The sequence below is a fragment of the Cyprinodon tularosa genome, unplaced genomic scaffold (genome assembly GCF_016077235.1).
Source record: "Cyprinodon tularosa strain WSP-4 unplaced genomic scaffold, ASM1607723v1 ctg506, whole genome shotgun sequence".
Lineage (NCBI taxonomy): Eukaryota > Metazoa > Chordata > Actinopteri > Cyprinodontiformes > Cyprinodontidae > Cyprinodon > Cyprinodon tularosa.
This window is the reverse complement of record NW_024039237.1, coordinates 29987-57409: the sequence shown is the minus strand read 5'-3', so window position 1 is coordinate 57409 and position 27423 is coordinate 29987. Positions and strand designations below refer to the sequence as shown.

The window sequence follows — 27423 nt, the reverse complement described above, 5'->3', positions numbered from 1 at the left end:
AGCAGCAGCGCGGAGCAGTGAGGGAGCGGAGAGCGGCTGCTTCTCCGCCCACAGGAGGAGAGGAAACGACAGGCGAGCCTTTAAAAGGAGCGGACCCACAGAGCCGCACCGAGAACCGAAGGAAAAAGCTGCTGAAATCGGCTTTATTTGGATATAAAATTAAACAAACATCTGGGAAGAAATACCGCCTATACAAAATAATGACTCATTTTACATTTTTCACAATAATTTGATCCGGTCCAGTTTAAAGAATGTCCTCTAACTGATGTTCCTCATTCAGCAGGACTCAGCGGATCTGGATCTGCTGAGTCCTTTTCACACCAATCACAGCGTCACTTCCTATCGGTGGCCGGGGTTTGGCCCCGGGGGGCCTCACTGAGCAGCGGTGGGTGGCTGCTGAGGGCCTCAGACGGGTCGTAGGGGGCGATGACACAGAAGACGCAGCCTGCCTCCTGGAAAGCCTGCCGCATCTCCACCTGGCGGACAAAATGCGCACTGCATCAGAACCGAACCAGTCATTAAACACAGCTTCTCTATGATGTAAGGAAGAAATGAAGAATTAATGACTGTTAGGGATCAGATCCTGAGGACATTTGAATGTCAAAATGATTGTTATCAGATATGTAAACATGTGGTTATAAAAAGAAACATGACCTTTTATTTGGCTCCTCAGATAAAATCAGACCAAACCCCCTTCTGTTTATGGTCAGTGAAGCCTAAATTATTTCCAGTTGATAAAAGACAGAATATTGAGAGAAAGGAGGATTGTTTTCGAATATATTTTCATAAAATTGTTCCTTAAATTAAAAAAGTTCTTCTGATTTTTTGCTAGAATTACAATCTGTGTCAAATATTCTGGGTTTGTTTCCCACAAGATTCAGTTTGACAGAATTTAGACCCTTTGAATTGTCTCCATTGTAAATAAATAAATAAATGCTTAGAATGTGTAAAGGAGCGCAACCACAGGTCATTCATCCCTGCTGCCATCAGACTTCACAATGCCTCTGCACTATAACCTTGTCAGGATTTGTTTGTGGATCGTTGACCCAAAGCAGAGGCAGGAAGGCAGAGGTGAATTGTAAGTAGATTTAATGATGAGTAACTAAAAAACTAAGTCCGAACGAACAGGCAACCAAGAACCCAGAATCCAAAAAAAAGAAACCAGAATCCAAAAAAAAAAAGCAAGAAACCAGGAGTCCAAAAATACCAAAATTCAAAACATGAAAAATAAGTAAAAATGAACCAGAAACCATGGAGACGTCAGGGGAATCGCAACACAACGAGGAAGGCTCAGAGAGACGGAGTGGAGGGAGACTGAAGAAGTTAGACAAGGACCCAGCAAAGAAGAACTGAAGAGAGAGGGCTTTTAAAGGAGACTGAGAGGGCTAATGAGAAGATTGGGAACAGTTGAGGACAGAGAAAAAAGCAGCTAAGGAAAAAGGAGAACACAAGGGGAGAGCAGAGGGCAACAAATGAAAAACCTGGAAGACTGGAAATAACTAGAGAACACAACAAAATAATAATTAAACCACTAACACTAGAAACCAAGGAGCAAAGCAAAAACTGAACACTAAAAAGAAAACAGAACCAAGACTAGGACAGCAACTGAGAAAAAAACCAAAGAACACAATAAACTAAGAATTAAACCATAAAAACTAGGAAACAAGGAGAAAAGCAAAACTGGATACTGAAAAGAAAAACATGACAGAAAACAGAAACCTAACAAACCTGGTGTAATAACACTGCAATAGCTTAGACTATTTATCTGTTTAACAAACCAGAAACAGCACTTTACTGTACATAAGACACTTTATATGTAAGCAGGGGGGATTTACCATTAGGCACTACTAGGCAGTTGCCTAGGGTCCCAAGTTCCTGGGGGCCCCATAAAACTGTTTACATGTATGGTTAATACAACTATTGCTTATTTTTGCACATTAATTATGTTTTTGATAAAAATCCTTTTAAGAAAATGCCATCAGAACATTTACAATATTAAGTGTGTCTCAGGCCCCGTCTTTTCAGACCCCTCTAGCACTTTGATTTCTAAAAAGCTCCTAGCGCCAAATCTAGCGACTTTTTTCTGCTACTGGAGACTTTGGAGACAACATCTAAAAGCAGCGAACTCTGCTCTCCAGAGCGAGTAGATTGGTAACCCCGCCTCCTGCCCTCCTCTATCTTGTCTGCTGTCATGATTCATGCAGCTATTATTTCATCCAAATGAAAAATGGAGAACAGATAAGCAGATCATGGCTTGTCTACAGTGAAAAGAAGGACTGGGTTATTTACTTTGGCTTTTTTGGAAACACAGGAAGGAGCAATCAGCTAAGTGAGCTTAGTGCTTGGAAAAAATCTTTCATTCCTTTAGAGACAGCATGAAAAGTCAGCTGAGTACAAAACATAGAGAGGAAAACAAGAAGAAAAGGGACAAGAAGAGAGGGACACAACCTAGAACAGATAATGGATGTTTATTCTATTAACATTTCTCTATCTGTAGAATGGGGCTGTTTTATGTGTTGTCTTCTCCATTCAGAGGGCCCCCTGCCTGTCTTTGCCTAGGGCCCCAAATTTCCTAAATCCGCCCCTGTATATAAGTCACCTTAAAGGAATAGTACACCCAAAACATGATTAGCCTTCATTTTCTACTCACCCCCATGCTGAACAACACTCTGGAGTACTTTTTTGATATCTCAAATGCATCTGGAGATCTGGGAGGCTTCTTGCTGTCTGCTGACATTCAAATAATGGAGGTCTATGGCGCCCGAGGCAGAAAGGTCCATAAAAGTCCACAAAAAACGTGTCAATATTCCCCCATACTGCTCGTCCAATGTACAGGTGCTGGTCATAAAATTAGAATATCATGAAAAAGTAGATTGATTTCAGTAATTCCATTTAAAAAGTGAAACTTGTATATTATATTCATACATTACATACAAACTCATATATTTCAGATGTTTATTTTGTTTAATTTTGATGATTACAAATGACAACAAATGAAAATCTCAAATTCATCATATCAGAAAATTAGAATATTGTGAAAAGGTTCAAAATTGATGGCCCCTGGTGCCACACTCTAATCAGCTAATTAACTCAAACCACCTGCAAAAGCCTTTAAATGGTCTTTCAGTCTAGTTCTATAGGCTACACAATCATGGGGAAGACTGCTGACTTGACAGTTGTCCAAAAGACGACCATCGACACCTTGCACAAGGAGGGCAAGACACAAAAGGTCATCGCTAAAGAGGCTGGCTGTTCACAGAGCTCATTGTCCAAGCACATTAATAGAGAGGCGAAGGGAAGGAAAAGATGTGGTCGAAAAAAGTGTACAAGCAAGAGAGATAACCGCACCCTGGAGAGGATTGTGAAACAAAACCCATTCAAAAATGTGGGGGAGATTCACAAAGAGTGGACTGCAGCTGGAGTGAGTGCTTCAAGAACCACCACACACAGACGTATGAAAGACATGGGTTTCTGCTGTCGCATTCCTTGTGTCAAGCCACTCTTGAACCACAGACAGCGTCAGAAGCGTCTTGCCTGGGCTAAAGAGAAACAGGACTGGACTGCTGGTGAGTGGTCCAAAGTCATGTTCTCTGATGAAAGTAAATTTTGCATTTCCTTTGGAAATCAAGGTCCCAGAGTCTGGAGGAAAAGAAGAGAGGCACTTCATCCACGTTGCTTGAAGTCCAGTGTAAAGTTTCCACAGTCAGTGATGGTTTGGGGTGCCATGTCATCTGCTGGTGTTGGTCCATTGTGTTTTCTGAGGTCCAGGGTCAACGCAGCCACATACCAGGAAGTTTTAGAGCACTTCATGCTTCCTGCAGCTGACCAACTTTTTGGAGATGCAGATTTCATTTTCCAACAGGACTTGGCACCTGCACACAGTGCCAAAGCTACCAGTACCTGGTTGAAGGACCATGGTATCCCTGTTCTTAATTGGCCAGCAAACTCTCCTGACCTTAACCCCATAGAAAATCTATGGGGTATTGTGAAGAAGAAGATGCAATACACCAGACCCAACAATTCAGAAGAGCTAAAAGCCACTATTAGAGCAACCTGGGCTATCATAACACCTGAGCAGTGCCACAGACTGATCGACTCCATGCCACGCCGCATTGCTGCAGTAATACAGGCCAAAGGAGGCCCAACTAAATACTGAGTGCTGTACATGCTCATACTTTTCATGTTCATACTTTTCAGTTGGCCAACATTTCTATAAATCCTTTGTTTTTATTGGTCTTCAGTAATATTCTAATTTTCTGATATGATGAATTTGAGATTTTCATTTGTTGTCATTTGTAATCATCAAAATTAAACAAAATAAACATCTGAAATATATGAGTTTGTATGTAATGTATGAATATAATATACAAGTTTCACTTTTTAAATGGAATTACTGAAATCAATCTACTTTTTCATGATATTCTAATTTTATGACCAGCACCTGTATTCCAAGTGTCCTGAGTGGGTAGCATCCATAATTTACTCGAAACGAAGTCATTTAGAATGTTTTTAGAGCATAAACAGTAGTGTATAGGATTTCCTGAAAGCGCGATCACGACGCTACGGAAGCCGGCAGACCAAGCCAGATGAAAGTGCGCATTCAGCGTCTGCTCTGCCAATAATGCAAGCGTAGAAGAAGAAATGTGATGTTTACCTGTGCAAAGAAAGAAACAACGAAAGAAAAATGTCTGAGGACTTCAGTGTTGAGGAAGAGCATGAGTTCTTTGCCGAGCTGAATGCGCTGGTTTGGTCTGCCGGCTTCCGTAGCGTCGTGATCGCGCATGCGCGCGCTTTCAGGAAATCCTATACACTACTGTTTATGCTCTAAAAACATTCTAAATGACTTCGTTTCGAGTAAATTATGGACGCTACCCACTCAGGACACTTGGAATACATTGGATGAGCAGTATGGAGGAATATTGACACGTTTTTTGTGGACTTTTATGGACCTTTCTGCCTCGGGCGCCATAGACCTCCATTATTTGAATGTCAGCAGACAGCAAGAAGCCTCCCAGATCTCCAGATGCATTTGAGATATCAAAAAAGTACTCCAGAGTGTTGTTCAGCATGGGGGTGAGTAGAAAATGAAGGCTAATCATGTTTTGGGTGTACTATTCCTTTAAACCTCTCCTTTGTTTTTTACCATCCACTGCATATACCGGTACTTCATGCACTTTTTCCTCCTTTGTGCACCTGAGGGTGTTCATAAGATGATGTCATAGTTGAATTTCTCCACTGTGAGATCAATAAAGTTGGATTCTATTATCGATATTCAGTTTGCTAATTTTCCAGCTTCTAGGGGCAGCTAGCTGCAGCAGAGTTAGCAGTAGATGTGTTTCTCCTCTGTCAGAGTTAGGTGGAGCTGCTCCATCTTTCCATCACTGTCTTTATTTTGCAGGTTTTCGTTGCTGGAATCAGCAATCAGACAGAGCCCTGATAGTATTCACGCCCCTAAAGCTTAGTGGCATTTATAACCTTCTTGTCTGAATCCGCAACAATGTTGAACACCAAACCTGCTCCTCCTGGCAGCCACAGTCTGTCACATGTTTTTGTTTTTAAAGGCTCATAGATCTGGAGGGCAGAAAGGTTCTCTGCTGATCTGAAGCTGGGATCAGTGGGACGGACCTGGACCTCCTCCAGTGTTGTGAACTTCTTACCAGCTTTGCCTGGTCCAGACACAGCCCCACCACGGCCCCCCCGCTTCCAGGTAACTTCACTGCTGAGCCAAACTGTGGGAACCATCAGAGAGGCTGTGAGTAAACACCTGCTGGGAGCTCTGGTCTGAACTGGGACGCTGGGGGAGCTTTGAACACCCACCTGTCTGGCCAGCTGAACCATCCTGAGGTTCCCGGGACCCAGACAGTCATCAGTGTAGATCGACCTGGGAACCAGATTCATGGTGAAGCATCAATAAGAGTCCAACCACATAGAAAATAGTTGTGTGGATGAAACTAATTATTTTGATGTCTTTTTTTATTCAAAAAGGCCATAATGAAAATGAGCTTAAATTAAAAAAAATAATAATAAAGAGTCTATTTTATAAGGAGTAGAAGAAAAAAGTTTTGTAAAAAAATAATTACTCCAGTAAAGTATAGACAACCAAAATATATACTTAAGTAACAAAGTATTTGTACTTTATTACTCAACACCTCTGCTTATTTCATATCTGACCCTGATGGAGGCAGAAGTAATATTATTATAAACACATCAGTGCTGGATTAATACAGATTAATAAAAGCACATTCTGCTCATTTTATTTAATTTTCCCTTCAATAAAGCCAAAGAACACCAGAAGCTTTAGAAAATAAAAAAAAATGCTAAAAGAAATGAATTTTTTTAGGATTTTTAAGGTGGACGTTGAGTCAGAGTTCATAATTTCCACCTTTTATTTCAGCTAACAGAGTAAAATCCTGTTTTAGTAGTTCTGTAAATATGTATGCATCCTCTGCAAATGCATTGTTCCTTATAAATAAATAAACACAAAATAAAAGCCATATTAATGCACATATTTTAGTTTTCTATTTGCAGAAAATCATGAAAAAACAGACATTGCTTTTCCTCCTCTTCTGACTTTCATGTCTAATCATAAAATCCCAGAGACCTTAAATAAATATTTCATCAGCGCAATGCTTGAGCAGCAGCAGCTTTCTAACCAACAGAGATCAGAGTTTAGTTTGGACTTTACCAACATGCTCACAGCTGGAATCCCTCCTTTACATTTGGTCAGAAGCTCCCGGCTTAAATCCATCAGCAAATATCATGAATGCTGTGATGATGATTGACAGACGTACCTGCGGAGCTCAAAGTTCTGGTCCATCAGCTGTGCCAGACGGGACCAGTTCCTCTCTACGATCGCTGCTCTGAGGGGAGAAAAAGGCTCTGCTTCAATTCAGGGATGGAGTTTAAAATGTTAACTTTAATTTCTTGATCAAAAGAAGGTTTTGAATGAATTTGATAAAAATCCGTTTAAGAAAATGACATCAGAACGCTTATAATATTAAGTGTGTCTTTTCAGACCCCTCTTTTATTTCAAAAAAAGCACCTAACACCAAATCTAGCAACTTTTTTCTGCTACTTTTCTTGTTTAGAAATAAGGTAAATAAAATGATTTTCCAATGGAATCAGTATTTTTACCTTTAAAATAGTATAATTAGATATAATGCACTTTAAATAAGACAAAGCAATTGTTGTTTCCTTTTTTTAAATGTAAATTGTTTGATTGTCAGAGTGTCTCACTTGCTTCCATAATTCAAGTAAGAATTCACTTATTTTAAGAAAAAATGACTTAGATTTCTATTTTTTGCAGTGCAATGTTTTCCATCCAAACAGGAGCTCTTCTCATTTTATATATCATTTTAAGAAATTAAGAAAAAACTCTTTTTTTTCACCGTTGGTTTCAATATATAAAACATGGACACTCTGGTTTATAGTTTTACATCTGCCTATAGTTTGCCAAACATCTCAGAGCTTCTGTGTCTGTGACACATTTCTAGATATTAACCTTTTAGTTTAGTTCAGGGAAGCAGAATATATTTTATCCATGTTATTTTCTAAGCTGGAGCCTGGAAATGATGACCACCGAGCTGAGAACCTGAATGCACCATATTTTCCAAGCTTTTTATCTTAAATAGTCCAGATCTAGGAAATACTCACTGCAAAAATGATCTAGAAATAAGTAAAAATGTCTTAAATTAAGTGTATTTACCCTCGATTTGAATAGGTAAATTTGATAATTTGCCAATGGAATTAGTATTTTTACCCTTAAAATAAGATAATTAGATGATATGCACTTGAAATAAGACAATGCAATTGTGTTTTCTTATTTTAAATCTAAATAGTCTTGTTCCATTGGCAAAACATCTCTTTAATCTCCTCAATTTAAGAAGAAATGCACCTATTTGAAGAAAAAATTACTTATCTAGATTTTGATTTTTTCCAGTGAGCGTACCCACCTTGCCTGGTCTGTGAGTTCAGCAAAGGACCTCATGGCCTCGACAACCACTGGCTCCCCTGTAAACAACAAAGTAGTTTTATAAAACTGAGCAATTTCAGCATCTAGCATAACGACGGCACATGACCAGACGTATGACATCACTCATGAGCGCCATCAGAATAAGGAAAAGTCTGATTTCTGGTGTGAAAAAAAAAATATTGGATGGAAATAAAATCATTTTCAGTGAAGCAGGAGCTGAAGGCCAGCAGGGGGCGACAGCATACAGCGATATTTATTTCTGCTGATCCAGCAGGTGGAAAAAAACTCAAGCTCAGAAACCAGGAAATGGAAGAATGCTCGACTTGTATGGCGTTATTTTAAGGGTTTAGGATACAGCAGCCGACCGACATTAGCTTTTTGTTCCGTATCAGCCGATACCCGTAGGCTTTGGTCGATTATAATGCTCCGCTGCTCTCTCCAGCCATTGTTAATGTTTTGTTTGGTTAATAAAGTAAATGCAGAAAGAAAAAGCAACATCAAAGAGTCAGGGAAAAAATATTAGCAGCAGCTATCACACTGCAAAAACCACTTAAGTAAAAAACATTCTTAAACTGAGTGTATTTGCCCTTAATTTGAGTAAATAAATAAGATGATTTGCCAATGGAATTAGTATTTGTACTACTAAAACCATATAATTCGATTATATGCACTTGAAATAAGACAAAGCTATTTTTTTTCTTATTTTAAATGTAAATGGTCTTGTTCCATTGCCACAGTATCTCAATTACCTCCTGTATTCAAGAAAAAATGAACTTAATGTAAGCAAAAATGACACATCTAGATTTCCATTTTTTGCAGTGTAGGGATCGAACACTGCAAAAACAATCTAGAAATAGGTCAATATTTCTTAATTTAAATTTATTTACCCTTAATTTGAGCAGGATCAAATTGATCTGTCAATGGAACGAGTATTTTTACTCTTAAAATAAAATAATTAGATAATATGCACTTGAAATAAGACAAATCAATTGTGTTTTCTTATTTTAAGTGTAAATTGTTTTGTTTCATTGGCAAAATGTCTCTTTTACCTCTCCAAGAACAAATGCACTTCTTTTAAGAAAAAATGACTTATCTAGATTTCGATTTTTTTCCAGTGAATGATCGACATCGACCTTGAAAACCTGCATCGGTCCATCTCTGCTGAACATCCGCTTCCTTTAAACGCTGAAACATCACTTTTAATCAGGCCTTTTCCCCACAGATATCAGAAATCTGTTTTTTCTTCACAGTATTCCTGAAACGCTGAGCGCTCTTCCTCGGCAACACAGAGACCTAAAGGTCCGACGTTAGTTAGAGCAGAGGACGCACCGCTGAGCCAGCGCTGTCGGATGTTGCTGTGGATGCGTCCAGAGTCACTGGGGTCGCTCAGGTAGGCCAGCCAGAACTGGGGAAGGTCACTCATGTCCATGGGAGCGTAGTTCCCTGAGAGAGAACAAAACACAGAGGAAGAGGATCAATCCACGCCAGCTAGGAGAAAACGAGGAGCCAGAGATGGAGCAAAGCTGCTGATCAGTACCATAGCCCTGCTCATCCATCAGCTGCTTGCTGAAATCCATGTAGACCAGGCCTTCGTACACCTGCAGGGACACAGGGACACGCCTTTCCTGAACCGCTACCAAGGAAAACACTGGCAGACATTTTAAGACCGTTTGTGTTTTATTATCTAAACAAAGAAAATAAAGATGTAGTCATAGATGGAGCTGCTTTGGTTGGAGAAGGTTAAAGGTTCAGCTGCTCTCACGTCTTTACCTTAAACTGGGATCAATAAACAGGAAGGAGCTGGAAACTGGACTTCCTGTTTGGTGAGGTCTGAGGTCACGGAGGGATCTTTGCTCTATTATTGTTGCAAAGATGGACATTTCAATTCTATTCAGTTTATTTCTATAGCACAAATTCACAACATGTCATCTCAAGACACTTTCTAGTTCAACCAGATCATCCAGTCAGATTGAAGTTTGCTATCTAAAGAAAACCAGTTGATTGCATCGACTCATTGACCCTTCAGCAATCCCTCACACTAAGCATGCTTGTAGCGACAGTGGAGAGGAAAAACTCCCTTTGAACAGGAAGAAACCTCCAGCAGAACCAGGCTTAGTGTGAGTGTTTGAAAAAATATAGTCCAGGATTAAAACTTTCCAAACAAACATATTTTATTTTTTCATAATTTGTTTTGAACTTTATTTGTTCTTCACCCGAGTTGAAGTGAAAAAGGTTGATAAATTAATTTCGTGATGAGGGTTTAGTTTCTGTATGGAGTGAATTTTGGTAAGTTTGGTAAATGGTAATAAAAACTAAATCCAGAAATAATTAAAAAAAAAACTTTTAAAAGGGAATTTTTAACTTTTCTATCATATGTAAGTTGAAATATTTTTTCCCTCTTATTTAATGTAATATTTCCAATTTCATTTTTCAGATTGAGTTTTACATTATTTAATAAAAATCACATTCTCTTCACTTCAAACGCTCATGCTGAACCAATAAAAAACGTTCTTGCTGATAGAATATTTTCTTATTTCTTTGGACAGTCGCTCCATCAGTTCATCAGGCTGCAGCTAAATTCCCCAAAATCTGCCTCCAGTCAACCAGAGGCGCAGCCAGAATATTTTTATTAGGGTGGCCAGGCAACAACCAACGTACACTGAGGGGGGGGCCGAAAGCGGTGCCAGAACCTTAGGGTCAATCTACACTGTTCCAACAGGAATATGAACAATCACAAAATCCATATTTTCTAAATAAAGACAATCTATTATTTCCTACAACCAGTGTGCGAAATACCTGTCACTATTTGGGGGGTCCCCATCTCCCGATTGTTGCACAGTACCGATCTAAATTTTCTCAATATGCAGTAGGCCTATAACATTTCAAAGTCAATGTCAGCTTTAATGTCAATTCTTCAGATTCACCAGACATACAAGGACTCTAGATGACGTTTCTCATTCACCAACAGTGAAACAGATAAAGTGCACAGGCACAACAGATTCTAATACTAAAATTTAAACATTCAGTTTCACAATAAAATATAAAATGTACAATAATATAAAATATGCAATACTTTTGCTAGTGCAAAAAGGCAGATGGTAATGGCAGCAGAAAAATTATTATTATTACCAATTATGTAAGATATAGCATTTGTAACAGTCACAGTGCAAAAGAACAGTAAATAAATATAGTATTAATAGTAGTGCAGGAGACAGTTTGTCTGGAGTGATTTTTTTTTTGAGGGGGGCTCAGCTTCCTGACAGCTTGGTGGATGAAGCTTTCTGTGAATCTGGTGGAGCAAAAACACACACACACAAAGACTGTCTGTCTGTCTCTCTCTCTGTCTGTCTCACTCTTTCATGCACGCACATGTCCTGCTTTAATCCAGTTTCTGATGAATGGAAATGGGTCGAAGGAGTCTGTTCCGCGTTGCAGTGTTATTAACACGGAAAAGCACATGGCTAATTTGCACACGAGCAGGATTGACTGGCTCCACTTGGCAAAAAACAGAACATATTTTTGAATAAATATTTTATTTTAAAAATTTTTGACACAATTTAAGACCCCCTTTAAATTTTGCTTTTGAGGCTTTCAGGGGGTCTCATGGGTTAATCAGGGGGGTCGAGCCCCCCTGGACCCCCCCGTATTTCACACTCTGCCTACAACCTTTGCTAACAAATAGATGCATATATTTAAACATCCATGCTGTCAAAATTAAAGGTGTAGTGGACAAAATTCTTTCAGTTTTTTAGTCCTGGGGCGAACACCTTATTCATTGTCATTACTTACCTACTTTTATTAATAATCATTCTGCATAAAATTAATATTTACATGTACTAATATCTACATTAAATGGATTACTTATTATTAAAGTAGTTATATCTCTGATTTCAGTGAAGATTCCTAGATTACTTGCAGAGACATAATTTTCTCTTTACCCCATATAAGACAAAATCTAGTTCTGAAAAAGCATGAATTCTGTATTTATCTTTAATGTTAGTATATTGATTTGCATAATTAACCACAGTGTTTTTGTTGTCAGCTAATTGTTTACATATAGAAAATTAAAATGTTAAATAAGTTAGAACATTCGGCTGGAGCGTATTTCTGCTGCCACCGTCTGTATTAGAGGGAAAACATGGTAGGGGTGGCCAATGGTTGGGTAAGGCCATGGCCACCCCTGGCCCCCCTTCTAGCTGCGCCACTGCAGTCAGCCCAACATCAAAACATCCTCTAACTGCCACGTCAGTGAGCCGTTTCCTGACCTGCACCACTCTGTCCTGCAGGCCGGCCGTGATGAAGAGCTCGTCCGTCTCCACGCTGAGGATGAAGTTGGCTCGGATCGGTTCAGGCAGATCCTACACAGCATCAGACAGAGATTAACGAGTTTACAAAGCAGCGCAGATGATCAACCAATCCTGGATCCTCTTACAGCAGCAGTGATGTTGTAGAACCTCATTAGACACTTCAGAGTCGCTGAAACGATGGCACTGGGGGGGCGGTCAGAGAAAATGATGCTTCTGCTGAAAAAATGGTTTCATACGACCAACAGAACCGGAATATTTACCTGCTTCCAGCTAAACCCTGGAAGGAAACAGGACAAGTTGGGTCGATTCTGACAGAAAACAGGCTGGAAGTGAAGCTAATCTGATGCTCACCACTTGACGGGGGATGTTGGTGTCGTACTTCAGGGTGAAGTTCTGCTTCGTCAAAGCGATGCTGAAACAGAGAGAGACTGAGTCCAGCAGCACAACAACTGCAGCTGAATTAACCCAGAGGTTTGACAAACGGATCATTTAGTGCTGGAATCAGAGCTACGGCTAACTAAACCATGAGCAGCCATGAAGAACATCCGCTCTGTGCAAATAACTGAGAAAGAGAAGAAATGATGACAAACGAGGCGAGGAGCTAAAGGATAAAAGTCTCTATAGAGGAACCAAGATGGCGGAGGCGCTCCGTGCAGGTAAACCTCCCAGATGGAAGGAAGAGAATCTTCAATAGAGAAACAATCTCACCCTCGTTTGGAGCAGAACTGGTAGAACTTCTTACAGGTGGCCTGCAGCAGCCGCAGACCTCCCAGATACCTGCAGATTCATGACACCTGTTGGCATGACTCGGATCAACGCCGCCCTGCGTCTCAGCGGGCCCAGCACTCACCCCTCCCTCCTGCTGATGCAGAACAGGTCCTGCAGGCTGCCGAACTCTGTGGGGTCGTTCAGGGGGTGAGCGACCAAAACCTGGAACCAGATCCAGGCGGTTTCTGTTCAGCTTCTCCAGCCTGAAGCTGCTCTACAGACAGGAGGAGTTACCGTTACCAGAGTCTGGCTCTCCACCAGCGTGACCTCGGCCCAGAAGTTGGAGATCGTCATGGCGATGGTCTTTCCGTTGAAGCCGTCTGAGGGATTTCCCATCAGTCCAACCCTGTGGATGGAGATCAGAACCGTGCGTCAGACCGCTCACAGGCTGGGCTGGAGGCGGCAGCTCAGATGCCGCCATCCTACCTGGCGTACGACCGGCAGCTGATCGGTTTGGCGACCCCGTCCTGCTTCTTGGTGGAGTAGTGGGTGAGCCACTTGGTGTAGTCCGACAGGCCCTGAGGGGAGGCCAAAGAAAGCAGCTGGTCAGACATTCACACCGTTTTAAAGCTGCAACCTTTACGACCGAACACTCCTGACCTGTGACCAGCTCAACGCTCAACAGCGTTTATTTTAACCAGTTTCTAGAAGAAATGTTCTGAGAAATATCTATGCACTCATTTTTTTGTCTTCAAGATTCTTTTAGGCTTAAAGAAAACGATAAAAGAAATAACTTAATATATGTTTATAGACTTTGGTGAAACAAAAGACGTCGCCTCCAACCTCATTGACTGACTGATCGACTCCAACTTCCTTCATTTGAGGACATTTTTCATCGTCTCGAACTTGGATGTAAAAAAAACGATTTTATTCACGAATTTTATCTACAGCAAAAACTGAAACCAAAGTCAGGGGACTTTTTCTATTTTTCTTGATTTCAGCAGGAAAGCCGGACAATTTACCAATTAGCTGGTGAAGATTCTCAGTCATTCCAAAAAACTCGTTTCTCTTCCCATCTAGAAAGCTTTTTTCAAATCAAAATGTCAGAAATAGCGTTGAGTTAGAAGCTTTGTAGGGCGGACCAAAAACCAAACAAAACCCTTAAACAGAGACTAGTGCATCCTAAAGACAAACCCCCAGACCTAAGATGAGCGGAGTGGTGTCTGCAGTTTAATGCAGCGAGGAATGCTCTGATCTTTAAATTTGAGAAACCAAACAACCTCTCCAGAGATGCATGACCCAACACAGAAGAGCGCCCTCCTCTGGACAAGACCTTCCAGTACATCTACACGTTATGGACAAAGGACATTCTTTTGAGGACCAGAATGTTCACATTTTGGAAAAATAGGAGGGGCTTGAAGAAAGCCATCTACACTCACCGGCCACTTTATTAGGTACACCTGTCCAACTGCTCGTTAACACTTAATTTCCAAGCAGCCAATCACATGGCGGCAACTCAGTGCATTTAGGCATGTAGACATGGTCAAGACAATCTCCTGCAGTTCAAACCGAGCATCAGTATGGGGAAGAAAGATGATTTGAGTGACTTTGAACGTGGCATGATTGTTGGTGCCAGAAGGGCTGGTCTGAGTATTTCAGATACTGCTGATCTACTGGGATTTTCACGCACAACCATCTCTAGGGTTTACAGAGAATGGTCCAAAAAAGAAAAAACATCCAGTGAGCGGCAGTTCTGTGGGCGGAAATGCCTTGTTGATGCCTGAGGTCAGAGGAGAATGGCCAGACTGGTTGGAGCTGATAGAAGGGCAACAGTGACTCAAATAACCACCCGTTACAACCAAGGTGGGCAGAAGAGCATCTCTGAACGCACAGTACGTCGAACTTTGAGGCAGATGGGCTACAGCAGCAGAAGACCACACCGGGTGCCACTCCTTTCAGCTAAGAACAGGAAACTAAGGCTACAATTTGAACAAGCTCATGGAAATTGGACAATAGAAGATTGGAAAAACGTTGCCTGGTCTGATGAGTCTCGATTTCTGCTGCAACATTCGGATGGTAGGGTCAGAATTTGGCGTCTACAACATGAAAGCATGGATCCATCCTGCCTTGTATCAACGGTTCAGGCTGGTGGTGGTGGTGTCATGGTGTGGGGAATATTTTCTTGGCACTCTTTGGGCCCCTTGGTACCAATTGAGCATCGTTGCAACGCCACAGCCTACCTGAGTATTGTTGCTGACCATGTCCATCCTTTTATGACCACAATGTACCCAACTTCTGATGGCTACTTTCAGGAGGATAATGCGCCATGTCATAAAGCTGGAATCATCTCAGACTGGTTTCTTGAACATGACAATGAGTTCACTGTACTCAAATGGCCTCCACAGTCACCAGATCTCAATCCAATAGAGCATCTTTGGGATGTGGTGGAACGGGAGATTCGCATCATGGATGTGCAGCCGACAAATCTGCGGCAACTGTGTGATGCCATCATGTCAATATGGACCAAACTCCCTGAGGAATGCTTCCAGCACCTTGTTGAATCTATGCCACGAAGAATTGAGGCAGTTCTGAAGGCAAAAGGGGGTCCAACCCGTTACTAGCATGGGGTACCTAATAAAGTGGCCGGTGAGTGTATGTTAAGAGAGAAAATCGAGCCTTAAACTGAGGGGATGGACAAAGATTTCAACTTTCAAAAACCTACAATACAGCGATTCCCGCTACCATGGCAACCCCATCGCAACCCCTACAGGGAAACAGAAGACCTCGCCTATTCAGCTAGGCAAACAATTCCCTTTAACAACCCCCCTTTCAGAGACATAGACAGGTATGAGGTATTAAAGGCTAACAAAATAAGCCAAATGATGGCCCATCCCAAAGGGGCGGACCCGTTGGTCTGGTTCAATTTGCATGTTTTCTAAGCCAAAGCAAGGCTTTGTTTTGGTCCGCTCTATAAAGCCTTGAACTCAACACTATTTCTGACATTTTGAATCTAAAACGCTTCCTGGATGGGAAGAGAAACGTCTTCAAACTTGGAAACAAAGTCAGGTGGATTTTTTTTTTATTACTTTTTTGGAATTTACCAAATAAATAAGAGGATTTACTTTAAAAGAAAAGACTTTATTTTTATCTTATTTCCATCTTATTGTGTGCGTCCAGTGCGTCTTATTCTACTGGGAAATCTCTTATTTTCCTGCTCAAAAAAAGATCAGCCACTATCTAAGCTCTCAACCAGATATTTTTCCATTTATCTTTTCATAAAATAATGAGATTTTCTCCCAAACGTATCGGTCACTAATGTTGAAGCTGTGAATACGGTGACCAGCCAGCAAACGGCCGTCGCTGCATCTGAACTATGACATCATCACTGCAACCTTCAGGCTGATTCTCTTGCACCAATTTAAAAAATGCTCTGAACCTGCATCATATTGTCAGGTTTATGTTCTGGTTCTTTATAGCCACGGGTTGCAGGTCCGGTTCTAAAGCCCCGTTGGACCTGTTGAACTTTGACCCCAGGCTGAGATACAAACCACTTGTCCAATGAGCTGGAAGCCAGTGGGAAGCTTCATCCCGAAGACATGGAGCTGCTTCTCATTGATGAGCCACTCCTGAGGATCAGAGGGAACAAAGGTGGAACGGGTCAACTTGGTAGAACCTCCTCCTGACCTCACACATCTGGTCAAACATGGTCAGAACCAGGGGCCAGCTTGATGGGGGGCCAGGGGTGGCTGTGGCCACCCTTAGCCAATCATTTGCCACCCTTGTAGCCACCCCTACCAATTTTTCCCTCTAATACAGCAGTAATATAATGCAGTGGAATATTTAAGACATTTGAATTTTTCATATATTAACAATTAATTGACAACAAAAACACTGGTTAATTAAACACATCAATTAATGCTCTTTTCAGAACAAGATTGTGTATTATAAGGGATAAAGAGAAAATGATGTGTCTCTGCAAGTCATCTAGGAGTCTTTAGTGAAATCATAGATAAATATTTAAAATCTTTAGTTTGTGTAGATATTAGTACTTGTAAATATCAATTTTATGGAGAATAATTGTTGATAAAAGTAGGGAGGTAATGACGATGGAAAAGATGTTCGCCCCAGAACTCAAACCTGAAAGAAGTTGATTCACTATACGTTTATCTAGAAAGCACGGATGTTTAAATATGTGCTTCTATTTGTTAGCAAATGCTGTAGGAAAGTATAGTTTTTTTTTTTATTTATTTAGAAAATATGGATGTTTTGCTCGTTAATTTTCCTGTTGGAACAGACTAGATTGACCCTGAGTTTCTGGCGCCTATCCGCTTTCGCAAAGTAACCGCAAAGTAAAACCGCAAAGTAAAACGCCATTACGGTGATAACTTCCAGCTCCAGGACAAAACCTGGCAGCCAATCAGCTGGTTAATAGAGCAGGAGGAAGGAGAACTGTGCAGGGTTCTACTTCCCGGACCTGGATTATCTACCTCTGGTCAGCGCTATGGGCTGATGAGCTAACGGAGGAAAGCTCATTGATCGGTGCAGAGGAAAGGCCCGTTTCCTTCATGTCTGCTTCTTTATCATCAGCCTGCATGAAGCGTGAAATGAATCATAACCTGATGTAGCAGGAAGCAAACGACCCGAACCGAACAAGGACAGAAGCCAGAGTTTGAGCTTAAAGAGGCGGTGAGCAGCAGGCCTCCATCAGACCTGAGGGCCATAATCGGTCTCCGCCAAGTGACGTCAATTGTTTACCTCGGGCGCGGTACACTACGCCTTTTCCACCTAAAATGGCGTCTTAGCAACAAACGTCACGTGACTGGCGGAGACCGATTTTCCTAAATCCGCCCCTGTTTTCAGGCTTATGTTAACTGTAATGACTTATCTTGGACAGGCTGCTATGTAAACGGGCCTTTAGTCCTTCGTTTAGCTATGCTGCGGTTGTTTACACTACGCCTTTTCCACCTAAAATGGCGCCTTAGCAACAAAAGTCACGTGACTGGCGGAGACCGATTCCAACTTTTCTCCAATTAGAAACTTGATGTTTGGATCTTTTTTTCCAACCTGCCCCTTAAACATTAAACCTGAACTGGTTGGATGAACTGAAAAGGTTTGTTTAATGTTCATTCCTGAAGTTTCTGGTCGATGTCAGATTTTATTGGCATATTAAGCGTTTTGAGTCCTACATTGGGGGCCATTTAGGGGCCCCAGTTCAGTGGGCAAGTCCACTCATATTCAGAACACAGACTTCTTAAAGTCCTTTAAATATGAAATTATTAGATCCTGTTCAATAAATGATCAGTGTTTTTAATTCAGAGTAATTTTCATGTTAATGTGCTTTACTGGAGGCATCCATGTTTGTCAAAGAACACTACTGCCACCTACTGGTTAGTGACGTCACGGTGCGGTATCGGCTGTTGATCAAGTCCCAGTGCTGTATCTGGTGCTTGTCACAACGCGCTATTATCCAAGTCATCTTGAAAACATTCTTCTTCCAAATGTTGGCTACATATTACGGGTTTTTTCTCTGGCCAGAAGTTCGATGGCAAATCCTCCCTCTTCAAGTTGGCGATCCAACGACCAACCCGTCCGTGGAGGATCAGGAACCGGAAAGGTGGAATAACTCTTTTTTTTTTACTTTTACCCGATTCCACAATCCAGCTGCCATGCACGTGGGCATTGTCAGTTTCACTATAGCTCTGGTGAATTTCAGTGGTGAAGTCCTCTGGAAATCTTCAATAATTGTTGTTGATTGCAGATGTGTCTAGTAGTTCCCATTGATTTAGCTTGTAAAGCGGGGAGAATGGCGCTAGGCTTACCGCACCGTGACGTCACTGCTGGAAGATGGCAGGAGGGAGGGGCTACTATATTAGGGCAAAAATGGCCGCTCCCAGACTCGGTGATTGCGACGAAAATGATTATTTTTATTTTTTCACTGATTAACACTAAATTCATTAAATCACCGCACACGTATTAGTTTTAGGTATAAATAATGATCCATTGATCTTTCCTTTCTGACCGGACTTTTCCTTTAACAGTTTTATCACAGACGTTTTGGGGGATTATTTAGATGCTTGGTGGGAAAAGTGACCTTGAAGTTCTTTTGGGTCGGCAGCGGTTTAGTTTGTCTGACCCAGAGTGCAGCGAGTTCTGCAGTGGATTCGGTTCTGGCTTCTCGACGGCCTGCTGGTGGAGCGACTGGGAAGGTTACCGTTTCCCATCAGCCTCTGGTCTCCTTAGAAGTCGGCACAATGTGGGACTTTTTTAATCTGCTGGCCTACTTCATGCTGAGTGAGGAGAACCGAGTTTAAATTGGTCACCAGAAAACATTCCTGCTGTAAGAACAGGGCCATGGCTTTTTTAAACAGAGAAAGTTTGGGAAGCTTTTCTCCTTAAAAACTGAAATCATGGTTTAAAAACGGTCTGATAATAAATGTTTGATCTAAAATATTCAAAAGGGACAAAAAGCAAAAGCTGAAGACATTTCTAAGGTGCCCAACGTTCTTCAAAGATGATTTGACTTAGCTGAGGGTGTGAGAGAACAACATGGCCGCGGTTTCTAACAGCTGACATCCCAAAGCTGCACCTTTAAACAGGAAGTAATAACAGAACCGTGGATGAACAGGAACCAACCCAGAACAGTCCGAAGGTCCTCTCTGCGGCCCCGGGCTGCAGCCTGAGGTACTCGGGCATGTAGGCCAGCGTTTCTTTCCGGATGCAGTAGAAAACCACGCTGGCCAGCCGGGACGCCGTTCGCCCTTCCTCTGGTTTCTCCAGGAAGCGAGTTATCCTGGTTCAGAGAGGAATGGGTTAAAAGCAGAACCGGAATCTGTAGAAGCGTCTCTGTAGAACCATCCTGACCTGTGGGTCTCAGGACAGACCTCCACAATCCCCCTGGAGCTACTCCTCTCTCCGTCCTCCAGCTCGTAGTAGATGATCAACTCTCCAGGCTGCAACACAAAACGTGGATCTGTGTTCATGTCCAGACTATCCACAGACAGACCTGATGGAGGCTTTAGGAGCTCTTCTTTCTGAACGTATTGTTTGAGGTTAGATTAAACTAACGGTTGAAGCTAAACAGAGCAGTGGGTTGAGCTCCACTGCTGGAACACATTTAGCAAAGCTTTGGACGGTCCGTCAGTCTAAATCAAATCAAATCAGATTTATTTGTATAGCCCTTTACAATAGCCAAATGGTACCCAAAGTGCTTTACAACAAAGCCATAAAAACAATACATAACACATATAAAAACATACAAGATACAATTAAAAGTGCTGTAGTGGTGCAGCGCTGCAGGACATTAAAAGCCTTCCAGAGGTGCATAGAAAGGAGCACACAGAAAGAGACAGTATTATAGTCAGGATTAAAAGCTAAATTGAAAAAGTGGGTTTTAAGCTTTTTTAAAAAAAGGCTGCGGTCAGTAGTGGTGCGGATGTCAGGGGGTAGTTTGTTCCACAGTCTGGGAGCAGCGACGGCAAAAGAACGATCGCCCCACTGTTTAAGTCTTGACCTAGGGACGTCTAGCAGAAGCTGACCCGAGGAGCGTAAAGCTCTGCCACAATTGCGGAAAGTTAAAATCTCAGACAAGTAAGAGGGGGCAAAGCCATGAATGGCGTTAAAAACAAACAGCAGAAGTTTAAACAGCGGCAGCAGAGTTAAGAACCACCTTCAGCGGCTATGACTCAGTCTGCTGCCTGACTGGTTTCCGGCCCGTTCAAAGTTCTGCTTTATGTTTGCAGAACTTTGAAGAGGCAACCCTGCTGATGTGGTAAGCAGTGTTGTGCCTGAACGCGTTCATTGAACGAAAGTTCATGAACTCGTTCATATTTTGGGCGAACGTGAACTGAACGTACTGCATTACTGCCTGATGAACGTTATTGTGAACCCGTTCATTCTGGTGTCTGTGAACGGCACGCTCTCTCAGTATTTGTTTGCCCTTACCTTTTTTGTTGTTTTGTTTTAACTGAGTTAAGCTATATTGTGTTTTGGGGCTGTTTAACCATCTTTTTTTGTAATAAATAATTTTTAACTTCCCCCAAACTACTCCAGACATTATTTATGTTGCTTCCCCAAGACCCCTAGACCTTGGGGGCGTAACATAATTGGGGGCTTGTCCAGGATCCTCTTAGGATCCCTTTTTCCAGATTTAAGGGGGACATTTTGAGTTGGCTGTATCCAGGAACCATGTCAGTTCCATTCAGTCTGGAGCGCTTTTTAGCCGACCCTTCTCTTGAGCTTATAGATAGCTGCCGCAAGTGTGAATTGCTGCAAATTGTGGAGCATTTTAAGTTGCAGGTCCCAAAACAGGTCCTTAAAGGGGACCTAAAGGCTCTTATAGTGGATAGGTTGGTAATCTCTTAGTAATATGTAGCGGGAAAAACACCCAATCTGGCAACACCAGCTACCAGTGTCGTAGCCTACAGCCGCCTGCGTCATCAAAACAAAATGCAGCGTGGAAGCCACAGCAGCATGGAGGCGACCGTGGAGGCGACAAAGCAGCAGTATGATCACTTAAAACAGGTTTATGACCAGGTGGTCGGTGAGGATGATGGCAACAATCTTACATTTCTCTGCAAACTTTGCCCGCCGGCTTTCAGTAAAAAAATACACACTTAAACCTGCCTGATATAATTTTCCGGGATTCCAGTATTCCTTTTTAGTATGTACTGAAATGGGATTTCAAATGGGAAAAAATATAAAAAAAAAAAATAAAAAAAACATTTGCTCCTTAAAGACTACTTTCCTGTTTTTCTTTTAATAATTCCTCATAAAAAAGACCATTCAAGCAGCACATTTTTCCTGATGTTTTTGAGAATATACTGTAGGGGTGAAAGCTGCAGCTGCTACTAGTGTGAAGTGAATGGACAGCAACAAAGCGTTAAAGCAACAATGGGGAAAAGCTGTCCCCTCAATGCTAATGTAAACCCTGGTTGGATAAGGATTCAAAACTGGATCTGAAGATGAAATCTGACACACAGTTTCAGTGTTACAACTGATAAAATAATTGCTGTCTGTGGTTCTACAGTAGGCTATGGTGTAATTGAGCAATACATGAAAAAAAAAAAAAAAGAACTATGAACTAGTTCATTTTTTGGAACTGTGAACTTAGTTCAACATTTTGAATTATGAACTATGAACTGAACTAGTTCATTTTAAAATGTGTGAACTGAACTTTGAACTAGTTCACGTAGAAAGAGAACTTTCCCAACACTGGTGGTGAGTGTGGACGTTACTCGGCAGCAGCAGTCACTGTGGCGTCCGTGTTAATAACCAAAGCCAGTAAAACCGCATTATAGAAGTCTTGGTGATGGTTGTTGTGTGATGCTTGGAGATAGATCGGTTAATCCACAATGTGTTTGTGGATCCAAAATGTGTTAATCCACAAATCGTTCCCAGTCCGAGCCTCTCTGCTACCAACACTAAAGGACTGCCTTGTTGGTTCATTTTAGGATCAATCTCTGATTTAGAGAAGATTCAGTGTTTTCACCTTAGACCTGAAGAAGTTGATGACCTGTGAGATGTCAAAGTTCTGGTCGGCACACAGCATGTCTCCAGCGATCTGCTCACACAGAGATAAAAAGGCTGAGAACAGGCTGCAGGGCAGAACACAGACCTGATGGAATACTGACAGGCGCCCCTCACCACAACAACATCATCCTGCAGCTTCCGACTCCGTATGACCAGCTCCAGGTCGGCCACGGCCCCCAGCTGGTCCCTCAGGGTGGTGCTGCCATCGTTCACCACGTTCTCCACCGGGAAGTCGTTGGCTGTGGCCCAGCGCTCGTAGTACTTATACCTGATCACAAAGACATTCAACCGTTCCAGCTGCAGATCAGAGGTCCAACCTCACAGCGCCTCGGTCCTAAAACTCACTTGTCTGCGTTGGTGACCAGGTAGACCTCAGTGAAGAGCTGCCGCCTGGAGAGAAGAAAGCAGAAGCTGAACCAGCAGGTACTGAACGGCGACACTGAACACGTTTGGTCCCGTCAAACTTACACGTTGACAGTTTCCCACCAGAAGTCAAGGATCTTCTTTCCTCCGATCCCAGGAAGCAAAGCTTTTGGTACGCCGGTCAGATGGCCGTATAAACCCGTCTCATCGTTCTGTTCCAACAAACACAGACCCTCAGAGCTTTGATCCTGGCTGCTTCCCGCCCAATAATGCTCAGCCTGTGGTTTGCATTCACCCAAAAAAACTCCTGGACTGAAAATAAAATACAACCATTTTCTGGCATTTACTTAATCATATTTAGTTACTTTAACACAGTTGTTTCATGTTAGCAGCATAGGACATAAAACAATTGTGTTAAAGTAACTAAATGTGATTAAGTTAATGCCAAAAATGGTTGCATTGTTTTTAGATCAGGGGTCTTCAACGTTTTCCAGGCCAAGGACCCCAAACTGATGGCGAGATGGAGAGGAGACCCCCTAATTATATAAATTGCATGAAACTGGTCTTATAGTCACTCTATTACAGATGGAGTAATGTAACTAAAGTAATCCCTCCCTGGGATTATTAAAGTATTTCTGATTCCTGGTTGATGGGACAGGTGTTGTGAATGAAACTGTGTCCAGCTTGAAAGAGCTCCTGTGTGTCTCTGAATGTGAGCATTGATGACTGAAAGTGTGTTGAATTCATTTTAATGTGGATTTAAAGACATTTTAATAAGTGGAAAAAACTGCAGGGGGGAATATAAAAAAAAAGTCTAATCAACCAAAACTTTTGCGACCCCCCCTGCAGTACCTCAGTGGACCCCCTAGGGGACCCCTGTTGAAGACCTCCGCTTTAAAGGATGAGCTGAAAATCAGCTGACGCTTAGAATTAGCCAAATTATTTCAATCTGAAAGATCTGTTTAATTAAATCTATGGAGTGAATTTTCTACCATTGTTTTAGGTTTATTAAGTTTTATGGATTTATTATTAAAATAATATTTTTTTTCACATTATTTTCAAACTAAATTTTTAAAATTTCTTTTTGTAGATTTTTTTTATTTTTATTTTTTATGGAGTGATGGCCTAGTGGTTAGAGCAGTGCGCCTGTGCTCTCAGAAGGTTGCAAGTATCTGGCTCGATCCCCACAGCCTCCGCTCTGGGTTCCTGAGCACAGACCCCACACTGCTCCCCGGGCGCCGCACAATGGCAGCCCACTGCTCCCCAAGGGGATGGATTAAATGTAGAGGTAAAACTATCCATTGTTAGATCCATACACTTATTATTAATTAAGTTATTAAGTAATAATAATTATTATTATTTTCAGATTTAATTTTTCAGCTTGATTGGAGCCCCATACCAACGTCTGCATTAGACCAATAAAAATATGAGGCTAACCTCTTCAGAGACCAACAGAAATGCGCCTTTGCTACTCAATCCAGAGGTGAAGAGTAATAATAAATTATTTAAAAAATTATTTAAAAAAGAACTGAGAAACAAGCAAAGTTTCTCTCAAATCCTTATTTTGATCAAGACATTTTTCACCTTAATTTATGTGTTGCATTTTCTTATTTCTTTATTTACAAAATGTGTTCTTTATTCGCAATAATAGAAAAATCTCGTCCAGACAAACTGGGACGTCTAAATACAGATGAAACATCTGAAAAAGCGGCCAGATGCAGAACAAAAGCAGAAAGTATCCGAGCAGAAATTCCACCAAAGAGCTCATCGACAGGCGGGCTGAATTAAAACCTAATAGAGACGGACTAAATGTTTTTAATCTGAACTCCTACAGCAGACCAGCAGATGCTGTTAAAGCGCTTTGCTCCTGCTTTACTGGGATTAAGCTCCAGTTTTAAGGGTTTGACCAGAACATCTCCTGGTAAAAGACTGGAATCGTTTCTTCTTAGGAGCTTCAGTTTGTACCAAAAATGGAAAATTGATTTCTTTTAGATCAACTAAGAAGAAGAAAAAAAATCCCTGAGTCACTTTTTAAAACTCATTTTATTTTTTCTCTTTGAAGAAATTTGAATCTCTAATTTTCAGAATAACTAGTTTAATCATTTCCAATTGGCACAAAACAGTAATTTCAGAGTTAAAAGCATTTATTCATCCCAGCTGTTTAATTATATATATATATATATATATATATATATATATATATATATATATATATATATATATATATATATATATATATACATAAAAGAGAAAAAAACTACGGTACACTGAAAAAAGCTAAAAAAAAAAAAAAAGCCCAAAAAGTCTTTTTTTTTCATAAAATAAGTGCATTTGTTCTTGAATTGAGGAGTTAAAAGAGACATTTTGCCAATGGAACAAGACAATTTACATTTAAAACTAGAAAACACAATTGCATTGTCTTATTTCAAGTGCATGATATTAGAGTATTACACTGGAAAAACGATCTAGAAATAAGTAAAAATGTCTTAAATTAAGTGTATTTCCCCTTAATTTGAGTAGGTAAATGAGATAGTTTGCCAACGGAATTAGTATTTTTGCTCTGTTAAATAAGATAATTAGATAATATGCACTTGAAATTAAACAATGCTATTCTGTTATCTTATTCTAAGTGTAAATTGCCTAGTTCCATTGGCAAGATGTCTCTTTTACTACCTTAATCCAAGGGCAAATGCACTTATTTTAAGAAAAAAATGACTCGTCTAGATTTTGTCCAGTGTAGAGTTTGCTGCTGTGGCACAACTGATGAGACATTACTAGATAGATAAATAGATACTTCTTTATTTTCAATTATTTGATTCTCTTTAAAACTGTGATTCAGTTCCACATCAAAATGTCCTAACTGCTAAGATTTATTTCACTACTTGACATTTCATCTGCAGCTGTTAATAAGATCACAGCTCTTCCTGCAGTGATTCTATTTATTCCTGTTATATTCTGTATCTCCACGGCCTATAAAAGCTGTCTCTACCCGTTTCCACTGTGGGTTCATGTCTGGATCTCACCTGGCTGCTTTGAGCATTTTGGTCCCCTGAGGAGGTTCACGGGCGGTTCTAGACAGGGGCCAACGGGGGCCAGTGCCCCTGTAGAGCGCGTCCTGGCCCCTGTTATGGCCCCTGCACTAAAGACATAGCACTCAAAGAAATTCTAATGATGATATGTGCTATGTCTTTTTCTTTACAAAATTTGTTTTACTAATTATTTAAAAATAATAAGGTGATAACTTCAGTGGTATTGAGACAGGATCCCAGTTTTCATCTGCTAAATGTTTTGTTTTTTTCCAAAACTAATTAAAAAACTTAAATTAAGTCAAAAATGCATAAAATTCCTAAACTATAAATGTAAAATAACCTAAGACTTAGAATTTTAATTAAACCTAATTGAATAGAACTTTCACTTCATCCAGCTATCATAAGATATTGGAATCCCTTGCCTTCATTTTTATTATTATTATTATTATTATTATTTCATGCTTCTCTGTGCCTCAATGAAAACACTCTGGTCCCCTCGTGGCCCCCTGGTACATCTGCTCTAGAACCGCCACTGGGTGGAGTGGCTCATCTTAAAGCTGAAATGTGACCGTGTGGCACATCAGCGCAATAAAACATCGGCAACACTTCTGAGTTTTTATAAACTTACGGAAAAAGCCTTTTCTTTAGCAGATGGTAAGAACTTAGAAAAGTTCAGACCGTTTCAAGGTCCAAACCAAAGTGGTTTAGTTTGAAACATTGCAGAAAAAACTGTTTCAACAATCAAGTTTAAATTTTTATTATCCAAGTTGTGATTTTTCTCAATCGCGTATCGCGTCTATTAGCTTAATTTAAATAGAAGAAGGACTCCTCTCACACAGGACGCTGTGCTGTCACCATGCCAGACCTCATTAAGCGATTCGCCCATTTTAGATTAGCGGTATTTCTTGGTAAAGTAACTGATTTATAACATATTTACAGCTGCAATTTTTTAATATGATATTGTATACGGGAATTCGGCATGATTGAAAGGTAATAAAAACACATTTATTCAACGGAAACTCTGGATTTTGATGATCTTCTACGCTAACATCGGAAGAGCAGTCTACAGGACAGGGCAGCCCTGACAGGGACCTGCAAAAGAGTCTATTTCTGTGAAACTTGACAAATTTAAAAATCTCTGAGAGCCAAACGGCCCAATATAACATCACGAACATGTGGGTAACAAAATGCATTGATCTACAGATCCCGACAGGACCCACGGATCACGGTGGTGATTAAAAGATGATTTCTCTAATGGAGTTCAACACCGCTGTCTGGTGACGGAAGTGAAGTTTGTACTGCTAGTTTTGCAAGAAACCAAAGCTGCTGTTTACCTTAATCTGCGTCTCTAAAACGGTGCCGTGTCCGGCTACGAGCAGGATGCAGATCATGGATGCAGATCCGGTGGTTCTGGTTCGGCTTTAAATGCAGATTCTAGCGGATAAAAGAGAACAATCTGCAGGCTTGTTTAAAGCAGTCAAACCGTCACAGAGAAAAATCACTTCCGGATGGACCC

The 27423-nt window shown here is 41.0% G+C and overlaps 1 protein-coding gene across 1 annotated transcript; it reads right to left on the bottom strand.

Annotated features, from left to right (window-relative positions):
- Window positions 1–129: 129 nt before the first annotated feature.
- Window positions 130–27419, bottom strand: LOC119795251 (glucuronokinase with putative uridyl pyrophosphorylase). The gene is made up of 23 exons (XM_038303145.1): window positions 27242–27419; window positions 22984–23090; window positions 22861–22905; window positions 22630–22783; window positions 22475–22546; window positions 19849–19937; window positions 19621–19777; window positions 16536–16613; window positions 13474–13565; window positions 13288–13393; window positions 13130–13209; window positions 12988–13056; window positions 12631–12691; window positions 12540–12556; window positions 12405–12462; window positions 12238–12330; window positions 9510–9570; window positions 9302–9415; window positions 7953–8010; window positions 6792–6860; window positions 5818–5881; window positions 5658–5729; window positions 130–476 (listed from the first exon to the last, which is right to left on the bottom strand). The coding sequence occupies exons 1-23, from the start codon at window positions 27296–27298 to the stop codon at window positions 333–335; spliced, it is 1917 nt and encodes a 638-aa protein (XP_038159073.1). The 5' UTR covers window positions 27299–27419; the 3' UTR covers window positions 130–332.
- Between the last annotated feature and the right edge of the window lie 4 nt (window positions 27420–27423).